Source organism: Mesoplodon densirostris, chromosome 7 (genome assembly GCF_025265405.1).
Source record: "Mesoplodon densirostris isolate mMesDen1 chromosome 7, mMesDen1 primary haplotype, whole genome shotgun sequence".
NCBI lineage: Eukaryota > Metazoa > Chordata > Mammalia > Artiodactyla > Ziphiidae > Mesoplodon > Mesoplodon densirostris.
Window position 1 is genome coordinate 61,582,224 of NC_082667.1, and position 14,733 is coordinate 61,596,956.

The following is a 14,733-nucleotide window of genomic DNA, read 5'->3' on the forward strand; positions in this document are numbered from 1 at the left end:
GTGGTTTCTTATTTGGCCTGTGGTTATTTAGAAGTGTGTTGCCTAATTTTCAAACACTTGGGTACTTTCCTATTTATCTTTCTCATTGATTTCCAGTTTAATTTTGCTGTGGTCAAATAGTGTGTGCCATAGGGTTTTAGTCCTTTCAAATGTGTTGAGACTTGGTTGATGTAGACAGACTACACAAAACGATTGAAAGGCAAAGTGTCAGGCTGGATAAAAAACAAAACCCAACTATATGCTGTTTACAAGAGGCAAGCTTTAGAAATAAGGATACAAAATGGTTAAAAGAAAAGGATGAGAACACTAGGATAAACACAAAGCAAAATAAAGCAGCTGTAGCTATATTAATATCAGACAAAGTAGACTTTAGAGAAAGAAGTATTACTAGAGACAAAAATGGACATTTCACTTATGATATGTGGGAATTAAACAGTAATATATAACAACCCTTAAGTTGGCACACTTAATAATATAGTTAAAATACATATGTAAAGCAAAAGTTAAAAAAACTAAAAAGACAAATTCATAATCAAAGTTAGAGATTTTAGCATCTATCTCTCAGTAATAAGCAGCCAAAAATATCAGTACGGATATAAAAAATTTAAACATGGTTAATCAATTTCACCTCATTGATGTATATAGAGCATTTTACCCAACAACTGCAGAATGCACATTCTCTGTAGTGTGTATTATGCTTAGTTCTGTTCTTTATTTCTCTCTGTGCTTTGGTTTGGTTATTTTATATTGATCTGTCTTTGAGTTCCCTAATCCTGTGTTCTGCCGAGAATTGTGCTATTTAGCCCATCCAGTGGAATCCTACTCTCAGATAATGTATTTTTCTAGAATGCCCTTTCATAGGGCATTTTCTAGAATGCTCTTTTATAGGCTCTCATTCCCTGTCCAGAATCTCCATGTTTTCATGTTTCCTGTCCATCTTTTCCCATATTTTCTTTAACATTTCAATCATAGTTGTTTTAAAGTCCTTGACTGGTAACTCTTAACATCTGGATCATTTATGGGACTGCTTATTTTTCCTCTTGATTATTGCTTATATTTTCCTGCCTCTTCTCATGTCTAGTATTTTATTTTTATTAAATGCTGGACAGTGTGCATAAAAAATAATAGAGGCTGCAGGTGATTTTTTATCTTCCATCAGATATAGGGTTCTGTTAGGTATGTTGGGTGAGGCTCTGATTACCTCAAGCCAATGAGAGACTGACATATGTTGGAACTGGGTTGTAGTTTAATAAGACTTGGTCTAAGGCTCATTTGTCCCAGTTTCTCAGGTATGCCCCTTCCTGACCTGTTATTCAGATCTGGTGGATTTCTTTCTCCTCAGCCCTGAAAGGCAATGAGAGATTCATTTCTGCCCCTTGGAGGCTTTTTTTGTTTTGTTTTGTTTTTTGCGGTACACGGGCCTCTCACTGTTGTGGCCTCTCCCGTTACGGAACACAGGCTCCAGACACACAGGCTCAGCGGCCATGGCTCACGGGCCCAGCCGCTCTGCGGCATGTGGGATCTTGCCGGACTGGAGCATGAACCCGCGTCCCCTGCATCGGCAGGCGGACTCTCAACCACTGTGCCACCAGGGAAGCCCCCCTTGGAGGTTTTTATTTATTTATTTATTTATTTATTTATTTATTTATTTATGCGGTATGTGGGCCTCTCACTGTTGTGGCCTCTCCCGTTGCGGAGCACAGGCTCCGGATGCGCAGGCCCAGCGGCCATGGCTCACGGGCCCAGCCGCTCCGCGGCATATGGGATCCTCCCAGACCGGGGCACGAACCCGTATCTCCTGCATCGGCAGGCGGACTCTTAACCACTGCGCCACCAGGGAGGCCCCCCCTTGGAGGTTTTTAAGTTAGTGCTTTGTCCTTCTGCTCCGCATAGCTTCAAAGTTTTGCAGCTACATTAAACTGTTTTTAATGTAGAACTTGATCCTACATTTCCAGATTCGGTGTATCAGCCTCTACGGTATCAGTTCCTCATTTTAAATCTGTAAAGCCAGGAGTGAGCCATTTTATAGTTTCCTTTTCAAGGAGCAAAAACCAACTGAAGCTTGATCTTGTCATTGGCTTTCAGAGGAATGAAGGTGTTCTGTCCTTAGCTAAGGCCCTCCTGGTCTATATTAGGCTCAGGGGAGGACCTCAGGCCTGCTATGGGATACTTCCCCAGTGGCTGAAGTTGGGCATGAGACTGCTCTCAATCTCTTTTCTCTGGGATTCTGACGAGCTAAAAGTCAGTGCTCAGATGGGGGAGTTGGGGATCATTTATACTGGTAGCCTGGGTGAGATAGAAGGAATTCAGTGAATATAATGGATTCTGTATATACTTTCAGACCTTTCATGCTTAAGTGCTTTGTGACCATCTGCTTCATTTTATGCTCCTTGCTGAGAAGTCAGTGAGGAGATGTCTGCTTACACATTGGTCCTTCCATATCTTGGCCTCTGTTGGCAATGCCCATGTTAGGTATAAGCTTGCTTGTTCTTTTCTTACCTTGTAGAGAGTGCCCATTACAGCCTACCCACCCATCTCAATGGGAGAATCACAGACAAAGTCTCTGGGCTGGAGGAGACTTTGGAGAGTATTCAGGCCAATCCCCTTCTGGATCAGCAATCATTTTGAAGGTCTTTCTGACATGAGCTCTTTACATACCTTCATGACGGGGAGCTCACGCTCTCCTGAGATCACCCCTTCACTTACAGTTTGGATTTGCATGGGAGAAAGCGTTACACTGACTGAGGTCTGCTTTAGGAAACACATGGTCACACAGCCAGTTGAGTGACAGACCAGGGACCAGATCATATTTCCAGACTCCCAACCAAATGCTTTTCCTGCCACATTGTGATGTCTTGAGTCCAAGAACAGACCCAACTGTCAGAAAGAAGAGGATTTATTGAGATAACCTGTACCTTATGAGAGCAGAAAAGATTGCTGAGATTGGCTATATGATGAGGAGAGGCAACCAGTATGGGAGAATAGAATGCTCTAGTCTGGCAGAAAAAAAAAATAAAAAAATCTCTATTTGAGTTCTGGTTGACACTACTGACTGTGTGACCTTGAGGAGGTTACTTTCCTTCTTCAAGCTTGGTTTCTTGTATATAAAATACAGAGAATAATCCTTTTCCCTTCTCCCTCTTGGGAGAGTTGTGAAGCTTAGGTGAGACAGAAGAAAAGAACTCTGAAGTATCATACAGAGGCGTTGGAGAGGGTCTTGGTAGTAGTAAGGACTCACATCCTCTTGGTTACACAGGTCCGGGAGGCCTTGAGGAAAGCAGAGAAGGAGCTGGAATCACATAGCTCATGGTATGCTCCAGAGGCCCTTCAGAAGTGGCTGCAGCTAACACATGAGGTGGAGGTACAGTACTACAACATCAAGAAGCAAAATGCCGAGAAGCAGCTGCTGGTGGCCAAGGAGGGGGTGAGACCTGCCCTCCTGCTGCCCTCTTCTCTCCCCCCGCCCTCCTTTCACCTGCCCTTCTTCCTCCTCTCTGCCTCTCTATATCCCTCCTGTTGGACACAGAGACATCCTGGTGTTGGGTTTTGTTTCTTTTCCTGATAATACAGTTTCTAATAATGTCTTCAGGCTTCTGAAGGAGGGAATGAGGGTGTGGGGCTACTCCCACCTGCCTTCTGGGAAAGATGAAGCAAGTGGAGGCAGGTAGAGGGAAGTCTCTGCTGACCCCAGACTGACATGGGGACAGAATCCTCCTGGGGCCAGGATCCCTTTGCTTGTCTCATCGCCTCTATTTTCTTTCTTCCCCTACCCTTTTCTCTCCTGTTGCCTTCTGTTTTCCTTTCCCTTCTTGTCTTCCTTCTTCTTGTGCAGCCTAAGCTGTTCTAGGAGGAGGGGGAACCAGCCACAGAATAGCATTTCTCACTTCTCCAGCCTCTATCCCTGCTCTTTTTAAGCTGAGGACCTCATCTTTGCAGGCTGAGAAGATAAAAAAGAAGAGAAACACACTCTTTGGCACCTTCCACGTGGCCCACAGCTCTTCCCTGGATGATGTGGATCACAAAATCTTAACAGCTAAGTAAGTAGTACCTATTGCCCAGCTCTGACGATGTCCATCCCATCCTCAGAGTTTGAGGTTGTCCAGGGCCTCCAGCCCTAACTCTGCTTCTTCACTGGTAGAAGTACAGCTCTGGTCTCCTGCCCCAGCCCTTGGCTATTTCCCACCTTGCTCTTAAGTTTACGATTTAATTGTGTTTCTTATTCACACATATCCCCCGAACTTGCTACTCTGAGAAGAAGCCTCATTTCTGTTGGGGCTCACACCCATGCCTGCCATTTTCTTTCATCCCTCTTCAGGCAAGCTCTGAGCGAGGTGACGGCAGCACTGCGGGAACGCCTGCACCGCTGGCAACAGATCGAGATCCTCTGTGGCTTCCAGATTGTCAATAACCCTGGCATCCACTCCCTGGTAGCTGCCCTCAACATAGATCCCAGCTGGATGGGTAGTACGCGCCCCAACCCTGCCCACTTCATCATGACTGACGATGTGGATGACATGGATGAGGAGATTGTGTCACCCTTGTCCATGCAGTGTAGGTGACCTCTTGGGTGGGGATGAGGGAAGGAGCCTTTGATGTGCAGATTGAGAGGTTGGCCTCTGCCGTGCTTAAGCAACATATGGGGCAGAAACCAAGATGGTTTAACTCATGACCTTGGTTAATAAAGCACAATCCGCATCAAGATACCCCTTTATAATTGTCCTTTTGGTGGTTTTCCCTTTTGCTATATATATTCTGTTTGCCCTATGGGTCTGTTGTGTTAAGTGTGTCTCCCTTCACTCTTTGTGGTTTTTTTTAATCCCTTTATTCTCCTTCCCCCCATCTATCTTTATAAAAATAATCTCCTTTAGTGGTTCATAATATAAAAATGGCATTCATTTTGACTACTTATTGCTTTAATTTGTTTTAATTTTATATTACTTACTTTTAATTGCTAAAGTAGTTGAATGGAATGATGTCTCTTTCTTTTTGTTTTGTCGTGTGAGGCCCCAGGAAGCAATAGTCCCTTACGGTGAAAGAGCCCTAAATCCTCCAAGCCAGAAAGACATTCTTGTCCAGGAGGGATCTCCTGCACAAGCATGTCTGTCTTTCCACCTGAACTCTCGGCCATCCCCACCCTCTGTCCTGGGTCTTCCCTCTTCCTTTTCTCCCTTGCGAGTGGTAAGAGCTGAGTAGAGCAGGATTGAAGGAGACAGCACTCTGTGGGAATTCTTCAGTGAAGGAAGGGACATACCCCTTACTGACCTGTTGGATTTTTCTCTGGATCAGAGGCTATTTTAGATAAATAGAATAGACTTTTATGGAAAAGCTCTTGTGCTGGGCCCATATCCCATGAGTGCAGAGGGGATGGCAGAAAGCTGGGCTGGGTTAGGGGCTCACTTTCAGAAAGTCAGATTCTTTAATCAGGCTGGATTCCAGCTCTAGACAGGATTTATTTGTAAGTTTCTTCAACGACAGTTGGCCTCTGGGCAAGCCTCTTCTTTCCCTGGGCTGTTAACTTGGCGGGGCTTTAGTCAAAGGCCCAGCAAGGTTAGGATCACTAGCAGGTAGAGCTTGATCTTGATGTATTGATCTAAAGGCTCCCATGTTCTCCGGGTTGGGAGGGACCTTCATTAGCTCTGAGCCACTCACCCCTTGCCCCCTGGCCCTTCCCTTATCCCATTGAGGGGCAGGGTGAAGCCCTCTGTAAATCAGATTCTCTTCTCCTTTTGGCCTGGCTGGTGGACCCTAGATGCTGCCTGGCTGATGGGGCGTAGGTTCAGTGACCGCTCTCTCTGCTCAACATCCGCCGGCTCGGATGATCAGTCCCTCTGGAAATACCCGGGTTTGAGGAGCCCCTTTGGGGCTTTTGTTTTTCCAACTTTTGGGACTAAACCAACACTCCTATCCCACGGGCCCCTTCTCCTGCCTGCATCCCTCCCCTGCCTGCTCTGCTCTTTCCTCACCACGGTCCCTACTAACTTCAGGGAAGGGTTCGGAGGTGAGAAGAATCAGCCTGCTCAGTTGAGTGCTTGAGAGAGAACAGCCATGGTGATGGAAGGCTTAGGCTTATCCTTTCAGCCCAGCTAGACAGATGTCCTGGTGGCCCTTCATCTAGCTGGGCTGAGATGGAAGAGGGAAGGAAAGATCCTCTTCCTCTTTTCTCTTTTCTGTCTCTCTTTCCCCGTCCCTATTCCATGGTTCCTCTTCCCCTTAAGCCTCCCTTTCATGTCTCGAAAGCCACCAGCCATAGAAGCCCGGCTTCCCTAGCTCTCCATCACCATGGAACTGTGCTCTCTTCCTGGTGGCCCTTCCAAGGCCTCTGCCATCCATGTAACCATGTCCTTTCTCCCATTTTTAGGGAGAAGGCAAGGAGGCCCATATATCAGGGTAGAGGAGAAAAAAACAAAGGTGTGAATTCTGTTTTCAACTGGAGCTGGGAGTGAGCCCAAGAGGGATGTTCTAGCACATCTCTAAGTTATCTGGTACCCACATACCCCTTCTCTGGGCATGGTGGCCCTCATCTTCCAAGAGCCTGATTTGCAGCATTGATCCAAGAGCTGGTTCTTTGTTGTGTACATGCTTATTAGAAGAAATTTGGATAGTAAAAAGAGTAAATATGGGCATAAAAAGGCACCTTAATCCCATCATATTTGAGTACCTTCTCTTTCAGTCTTTTGTTTGTGAATTTTTAAATAATTCTTTTATGTCGTCAAGATAATTATGACCACTACTATTTATTGAGTGCCATGAACTGTGTCAGGTACTTTAAAAATATTATCTTGAAGCCTCATGACAACCCTGAAGGATTTTATAAATTAAGAATTAAAATAGGGAAGTAAGTTACTTAAGGTCACAGCTAGAAACAGAAAGGCCTTGTTTCAAATTCCTGTCTTTTTTATTCTATAGCTCAAGGTATTCCTTTTACATGAAATTTGGTATCCTTTTGTTTTCCCTGAGCATTTTAATAGACATTTTTCTATGTTTAAAAAATCTTCTCATAAGCAGCTTTTTTTTTTTTTTTGGCTGCACAACACGGCTTACAGAATCTTAGTTCCCCAACCAGGGATCGAACCCAGGCCCTGGCAGTGAAAGCACTGAGTCCTAACCATTGGACCACCAGGGAATTCCCATAAGCATCATTTTTAATAGCTGTGTAACCTTCCAGCAGTTGGATGTGTTATCATCTTCCTGTTGTTCCACCTTTATTTTTACTTTCATACAATTATTAATAATGATGTGATGAACATGTTTGTGTATAAATCCTTGTCTGAGTTGTGAATTATTTCCTGAGTTTGACTTTCTGAAAAGGCTGGTTCTTAGTGCCCTCCCGGACCTTGTCCCAAACCCCTGTCCTACCCCGTCCTGCCTGTGCCCTCCCACAAACTGCCTTACCGTCTCCCTTCAGAGTAATGTTGGCCCTAGGTCTCCTTTCATTGGAATTGCCATTACAACTGACCTGGGTACCTCGTCTTCAACTTCCCCTTCCTTTTAGGACCCCTGGTGGGAGGTTTCGGGGAGGAGGCACCCCATTCTCCAGACTGGCCACTGAAGGCCCAGAGTGGTCTCCAGTAAGCATTTCTCCATGGGCAAACCTGCTTCCCACCAGCCCAAAGTAGGCTGGCCCTTCCTCACACTTTCTTCACTCTCCTTGCAGCCCCCAGCCTGCAGAGCAGCAGCGTCCGGCAGCGCCTGACGGAACCACAGCATGGCCTGGGATCTCAGAGGTTGGTAGAGGGCGAGGCTGGCCGCTTCTTGACAAGCCGGGTCTCTCTGCGGCGAATGCGCAGCCTTTCATCTGGACAGTCTTTCAGTTCTGAAGGCCTCGGGACCAGCACTCCATCTGCCTCTGCTTCTTCTTCCTGCTCCTCTACCACCACCACCACCACCTCCATCACCACCGTCCACATCCACCCTGTTTATTACCACCACAGCACTTCCTATTTCCTCCAGATGGAGCCCTACCCTGACCCACCCCCTTCTGACAGCACCGCTGTGATGCCTTGGCATTCAGAGACCTTGGGGTACCAGCTGTCTCTCTTCTCTTTCCTTTCTCCCTTCCTTGCCTCTCTGCTGCCTTTACCTTGGCCTTTGCCTGCTGGCTGCTGCTTGGTCAGCTGCAGGGGGTGTGCGGTGGGGCACTTCTCCTTGTCCTATCCTTTCCCAGCCTGCGACTCCTCCTTAAGGTCAGCCTAACTCCCTAAGCCTTTCTTCCCTTCTCTGTTTGGGGTTTGCTGACTCTAAAAATGAGTAACAACCCCCCTCCCTCATGGTCCTATAGCACCTTGGCCTAAACTTTCACATCTGTTATCTCAATGGAGTCCTCACTTCCTTCACTCCCTCAACGAACATTTATTGATACCTACTCTGCCAGGCTCTGCTGGGCATGGGGATTCGTAGATGGTAAGATATAATCCCAGCCATCAAGAATTGCAGTCTGGTCTGGGAGAGGTACATAAATGATTCTGGAACAGTTTGATACGTGCTAAGGGGGTGTTGAAGAAGGAATGGCTAACAGTGTGAACCTGGGTGGAATGCTTCACAAGAGAGATGACATTTGTGCTGGCACCCTCTGTGCAGGCAAAGGAGAAAGTGTATTCTAGGCAGAGGAAACACGTGCACAGGCATAGAGTTTCAAGAGAATCTGATCTATGTGTGGTTAGAACATTGGCTATGTGTTGGTGGGAAGGGGTAGTAGATGAGGCTAGAATGATGAGGGGTTCTGAAAGGCCACGGGCTTTGGCCATTACCCTTTAGGAGACGGAGAACTGCAACGGGGTTTTTAGAAGAAAGTGAATTGGTCATATTTTCATTTTAGAAATAACATTTTAGTGGCCTGTATAAAGGAAAGAATGGGGAGACTACAGGAATTTGGAAGTCATTGCAGTAGGCCATCAGGGGAGGTAACAAGGTCTTGGCATAGAAATGAGAGGATTAATTTGGTAACTGGCTTTGAGGGGTGGAGGAGAGGAAGGAGTGTAGGATGATGCCCAGGTTTCTAGCTTGGGTGACTGAATGGATGTAGTACCCTTCATGGAATTACTCTTCAGAAGGGGGGAAACAGATTTAGGGGTTTTGGACAAGCGAGGTTTATAGGTCGGGCCAGCGTTAAAACACTCATGTCTGAGAAGGAAGTTAAGGTTCTGAAAGGTTAAGTAATTTTCCCCAGGTCCCAAAGCTAATTAGGAGCAGAACACAGACTAGGACTTGGCTTTCCATTCCAGGACACTCTGTTGGATATTTTTGTCCTTTCACAAGGTCTCAGTAAGTGAACTGTATAAGAACTGGTGAAAGGCTTTCTCCCACAGCCTGGTCTGGCAGCTGCAGGGACTTGCCCTGCTAATAGCTCAAGGTGATAGGCTAGGGTCAGAGACAGTAGCCTTGACCTCGCCTGAACCAGCTTCGAGGACCCTCAGGAAGTCCCTCTCCTCTGGAAGGACCTCTCATCTCTGAAGCTGTGACCACGGCTCAATCCTGGCCTCTGGGTTGCAGCCGGCTCACCTTGTTGCTTCCTTTTGGTCCTGCCTCATCCTGGATACCAATCTCTCTAGCTCTGCCCCTCGAACCTCTGGATAATTATCCTTGAAGGCTGTTCTTTCTCGTTCACAAAAGGACAGCCTTTACTAGAAGCAGAGCTGCTCATTTTCATCCTCATCCTCATCTTCATCCAAAAGCCTAGGCAAGGAGACTGCCCTTCCCAATACAGATGGAGAGGACTGAAGTGGGTTGGGGGCACTAGAGGATGCTGTGAATCTCATGCTCCAAGGCCCAGGCTGAGGGCAGTGGGGAGGGAGGGTGGGGAAGTACGTGCCTCTGCCTGGCCTGTTCACTACTGAATTTTCTTTTGCACCATGCATCAGAGGATCGTGTCTAAAGGCAAACAGGCTCTCTAGTAAGGTTAGTAGCTTGGGGTGGGAGCCCGAGGCAGCCCAGCCTTTGGGGAGGGACACCCCTGACCTGAATTGTCTCAAAGATTCAGGGAGGGAAGGTGAGCTTGCCTCAATGGGCCTTTCGCCTCCTATATCCACCCAGGCTTCCTCCCAGGTTCTTTTCTTGCTTTGGAAGTCTCAGCTTTCGTTGATGGAGGCACAGAGGGATGGGAATCATGACCAAATGGGGCAGTGGGCCAGGAGGAGTGAGTCTGGGTAGACCCCAACCTCTTGACCTCTCGTCCTTCCTTGGTATTAGAAAGGTAGGCTCCTAGGATCCTCACCTCCTCAGCCTAGAGGGCCCCTCATCCCGGTGTGGCTACTCCCCAGAATTTCCTTGGCACCATGCTCAGTGGTTCACACCTGTGTGGAAAAGGCAGGATACGGAGAGGATCATCTTGGGACTTAGAGAAACAAGGACACATTTAGAGAGAAGCAAGGACACTATCAGAAATATGAAAGCAAGTATGAGACAGTTCATAAACACTAGAGTACGTGGCTGAAACAGTATTTGGAATGGGAGTTGGAGCTGGGATTGTTCTCTGCTATCCCCTGTCTTCAGGAAGGTACTGGCCCACAGCATGGCTGCTTAAGTTAATTGTTTCCTGCTGAGAATTAAACCTATAATAACTATTAGCCAGCCTCCTGCTTTTGCCTGTTTTTGGAGCCTGGTGCCCTCCCTAATTTTTCCACCCATAGCCTCCTTCTTTCCGGGTCCTGCTGTGCTCTCCTCTCCCACTTATGACCCTTTCCCTTTGGTTTCCTGACTTGGATGTTTAAACATTTCCTTAGCCCTCTCCTCTGCCTCTGCCATGGGTTCTCAGGCCTCTGGGAAAGGAGGACGATTACGAGATTGGCAGGGGACTCCCATATCTACCCTTTTGTCTATAGAGGCAGGAGGTGTGGCGTCCTCGACTAATGTTCATGGTCTTCTTAGGAACAGCCAGCCCCTTAAAGGGCCTCGACTATCCTGGACTGCCTCTGTGTGTGCATGTCCAGTGTGCAGTGCCGTGTCCCCGTAGCTCAGCCTTGCAAAGAAGCCTCTTGTGACTGGCCCACGGAAGGGTCTTCCTGCTTGACTGGCCTCATCATCTTCATTCTCACAATACTTTCTACATTTTCAAGTGCTTTGCCAACATATTTGGGCCTCCAAACAGTCTTGCAAGATAATTGAATTGGTGTTATCTTCATTTGGCCAAAATTGAGGACCAGCAAGGTTAGATGACTTGTCCAAGGTCACACAGCAAGCCTCAGGCAGAGATGGAAATTGAATTAGACCTTAGGACTTCCAGCGTGCAGCTCTTCTGAACCACTGCTCCATAAAGGCCAATGTCCTGTCTGTCTACGCCTCCCTACGTTCTCCCCATCTGCAGAACTCTGAAAAAGACCCCAGCCTTCCTGCTGTCAGCCAGCTTTGGTCTGAACTCTGAAACACTTCTCTGTGACCTCCTTTGAATCCTGACAGAGGGCTGGAAGAGGCAGCATCTTGGCCTTTTGGGGTGGGTGAGGGATTGTTTGCAAGGCTGGTCTAACCTTTTTCTCCCCAGGCTGGGTCAGGCTCACTTATTGCATGTGCCCTGTTCCTTGGGGCCTGGCCCAGACTGGATGTGTCCCAGGGTGTGACAGGAGTAAATGGGGGAGGAAGGCATGGAAAATGGTGACTCAGAGAAATATACGGGTTCTGTGTTAGCTTAGGGTTCAATCCTAAGAAATCTAGCCAGCTATGGAAGCAGAGATTTTATTGAGGAGGATGCCTGTGGCATTGAAGCCAATGGTTGCACCGGTTTAGGGCCTGGCCATTCATCAGGGGTGGGGCGCAGGCCTTAGAAAGCCCTTTGCCAGAAAGATAATGGTATAATGACATTTGTTTTTGCTTCTTGTCTGTCTCTTCTCTCTCCATCACTTTTCCCTCTTTCTTTTTTTCTCTCCCCTTGGTCCTCCTTATTTCTACCTGCTTCTCCTTTTGTTTTTCTTCCTCCCCAATTTTACTCTTTTCTCCTTATCTCTTCTCCAATCTATCCTTATTCCCTATTCCTTCCTTCTCTCGTATCCCGTGCTTCTGGCCTGCTCAACTTCCCTCTGTTCCTCATTCTTCTCTCTTTCCCACCTGCTATTCACCCTATTTTATCTCTCCTGCCCCTCTCTCCATCCCCATTTTCCTACCCTGCCCTTGTCTTCTCTCTTGGTCCCTCTCTCCTCTTCAAATTCCCCCCTGCCCCCCCCCCCCCCCCATCCTCTATGCGTCCCTTTCTTCCTCTCTGACCTGTCTTACAGGGATTTGACCCATTCCGATTCGGAGTCCTCCCTCCACATGAGTGACCGCCAGCGTCTGGTCCTCAAGCCTCCTCAGATGGTCCGTGCTGCAGATGAAGCTCTCAGTGCCATGACTTCCAACGGCAGCCACCGGCTGATTGAGGGCGTCCATCCCAGCTCTCTGGTGGAGAAACTGCCTGACAGCCCTGCCCTGGCCAAGAAGGCACTGCTGGCACTGAACCACGGGCTGGACAAGGCCCACAGCCTGATGGAGCTGAGCTCCCCAGCCCCACCTAGTGGTTCTCCACATTTGGATTCTTCCCGTTCTCACAGCCCCAGTTCCCCAGACCCAGACACGCCGTCTCCAGCTGGGGACAGCAGAGCCCTGCAGGCTAGCCGAAATACACGAATTCCCCACCTGGCTGGCAAGAAGGCCGTGGCTGAGGAGGATAATGGCTCCATTGGTGAGGAGACAGACTCCAGCCCAGGCCGGAAGAAGTTTCCCCTCAAAATCTTTAAGAAGCCTCTTAAGAAGTAGGCAGGATGAGGGTGGCAGTTGTGGGACAGCTTGTCCTCACCTGGTCTTCTGCCTCCCCTTCCCTCCCTTCCAAGATACTTGGCCCCCAGCATGGGGCATGGGAGGGGCTGGCCCTGGGGCCTGGGCACTGTACATACTTGCCCCCCGTATCCTTGGGTCCTTCAACATTATTTATTAACTGACCACCGTGGCCTGCCTGCCCTGCCTCCCTCCCAACCATGGGCTGCTGCTGACACTCCCTCTCCACTTCAGCGCATGTCTTAGTTGCTGTCCCCTCAGCTCTCAGTCCACCTCTGGGGTCCAGCTTCTGTCTCTGCTGTCCCAGTTTTGAGGTTTGGTTTCTTGTTTCTCTCTGTCTCCTGCTTTCGGGCTCCTCCCTCCCACCACTCCCCAACTTCCCCTAGAGGCTAGCGGGGAAGAGAGGGGGAGTAACTTCTGACACCTGTGCCTCAGATCTCTTCCACCCCACCGACCATGGTTCTGTTTGCCCCACACTGGGGCCTAGGACCTAATATTTGCGGTTTGCTCTCTGAGAGTGTGGTGGGCCAGAGGGAACCTCGGCCTGGAGCTCACTGAGGCCTCCAGGGGTCCATGGGGGAGCGAAACCAATTCCCAGAGAACAAGCCACTAGAGTTCTGAGGAGAGGCTAGGCTAGGGGATAGATCGGACGAGACTTCTCCTAGTTGGAGGATGAGTGGAAGCCAGAGATGTGGGCTACAAGGCAGTCATCTTTTCTCCTCTCACCCACACCTGCCTTTCTCTTATCCCCGCTCCCCCACCCTGCAGGAGGGTTTGTCTATAAGAGGTGCTGCCCAAATGCTCCCCAAGCCTCATTACTCCTGAGGCTCAGGACACTGGGCTCCCATGGCCGTGGGAGCCTCAGCTATGATACAGGGCTCTAATGGGGCCTTGGAGCTGTTGGGCAGGATGTTGTTACATTTGACAGTTTAAAGTTGAAAAATGAAATCTCCTGAATTTCCCAAGTGCCTGCACCGCATACTTGCCCTGTCAGACCCCAATTTCATGTTTCTGCATAGCCTGGGCCAGAGGCTCAAGAAGGACACAGCCGGTTTAGGGAAGGGGGTGGCTAAGGAAGATGGTGTAGGTCAAGGTGGCTGTGTGACCACTCCCCCGCCCTTCCCACCCTCTAGACAACTCTCTCCCTTCCCTGTTTTTGCAATGGCTGTAAAGGTATTTTCCCTCTGCCCCACTCCCTGCCGTGTCTTTACTCTGGGATCCTATTTTGGGCCTGGGGTGGGGGCACCTGGGGCTGGTCTTGGGAGGGTGCTAGGCTGCAGACTGCCTTGTACCCCCTGGACACCCTCACATGGGTTTTTCTGTGTTATTTCATAAGACTCTTTGAAGTCCAATAAAGCATGTAGGAGATTTTAACCTCTGCTGGCTTTGACTGACTCTCCTTGTGTTCTCTGTGCTCTTTGTGGCATAGCAGACAAGATGAAGAGACATTTCTCCACTGCCAAGGGAAAGTGAAACTCTCATACACATTCCCAAAGGCTCTCTGGGTAGGGTTACCAGATGAAATACAGGATACAGTATTTGAATATTAGACAAACAAATTTTTAGTATAATGTCCCATGAGATATTGGGGATACATTTTTATTAGCTAAATCTGGCAACCCTATCTCTAGGCCATCTGACCCTATCTATCATATGGCTTCACTTATCACCTGTGACTGTTAGAATTACAGGCCTAACTCATTTTATTGCACTTCGCGAGTATTGCGGTTTTTTTGTTTTGTTTTTTTTTAGCGGTACGCGGGCCTCTCACTGTTGTAGCCTCTCCCATTGCGGAGCACAGGCTCCGGACGCGCAGGCTCAGTGGCCATGGCTCACAGGCCCAGCCGCTCCGCGGCCTCCCAGACCGGGGCACGAACCTGCGTCCCCTGCATCGGCAGGCGGACTCTCAACCACTGCGCCACCAGGGAAGCCTGAGTATTGCGTTTTTTACAGATTGAAGATTTGTGGCAAGCAAGTCTTATCAGCACCATTTTTCTA

At 48.4% G+C, this 14,733-nt stretch overlaps 1 protein-coding gene across 3 annotated transcripts in view; it reads left to right on the plus strand.

Annotated features, from left to right (window-relative positions):
• Positions 1-14,097, plus strand: part of STIM1 (stromal interaction molecule 1) — a 192,906-nt gene extending 178,809 nt beyond the window's left edge. For 2 of the 3 annotated variants that reach the window (XM_060104419.1, XM_060104421.1), the window contains exons 8-13: positions 3,257-3,424; positions 3,937-4,037; positions 4,316-4,551; positions 5,750-5,842; positions 7,655-7,724; positions 12,201-14,097. In XM_060104419.1, coding sequence (XP_059960402.1) covers positions 3,257-3,424; positions 3,937-4,037; positions 4,316-4,551; positions 5,750-5,842; positions 7,655-7,724; positions 12,201-12,717 — 1,185 coding nt within the window. In that variant the 3' untranslated portion in view covers positions 12,718-14,097. The remainder of the gene's footprint in view (positions 1-3,256; positions 3,425-3,936; positions 4,038-4,315; positions 4,552-5,749; positions 5,843-7,654; positions 7,725-12,200) is intronic. The other variant, XM_060104420.1, reaches the window with a different exon arrangement.
• Positions 14,098-14,733: the final 636 nt, after the last annotated feature.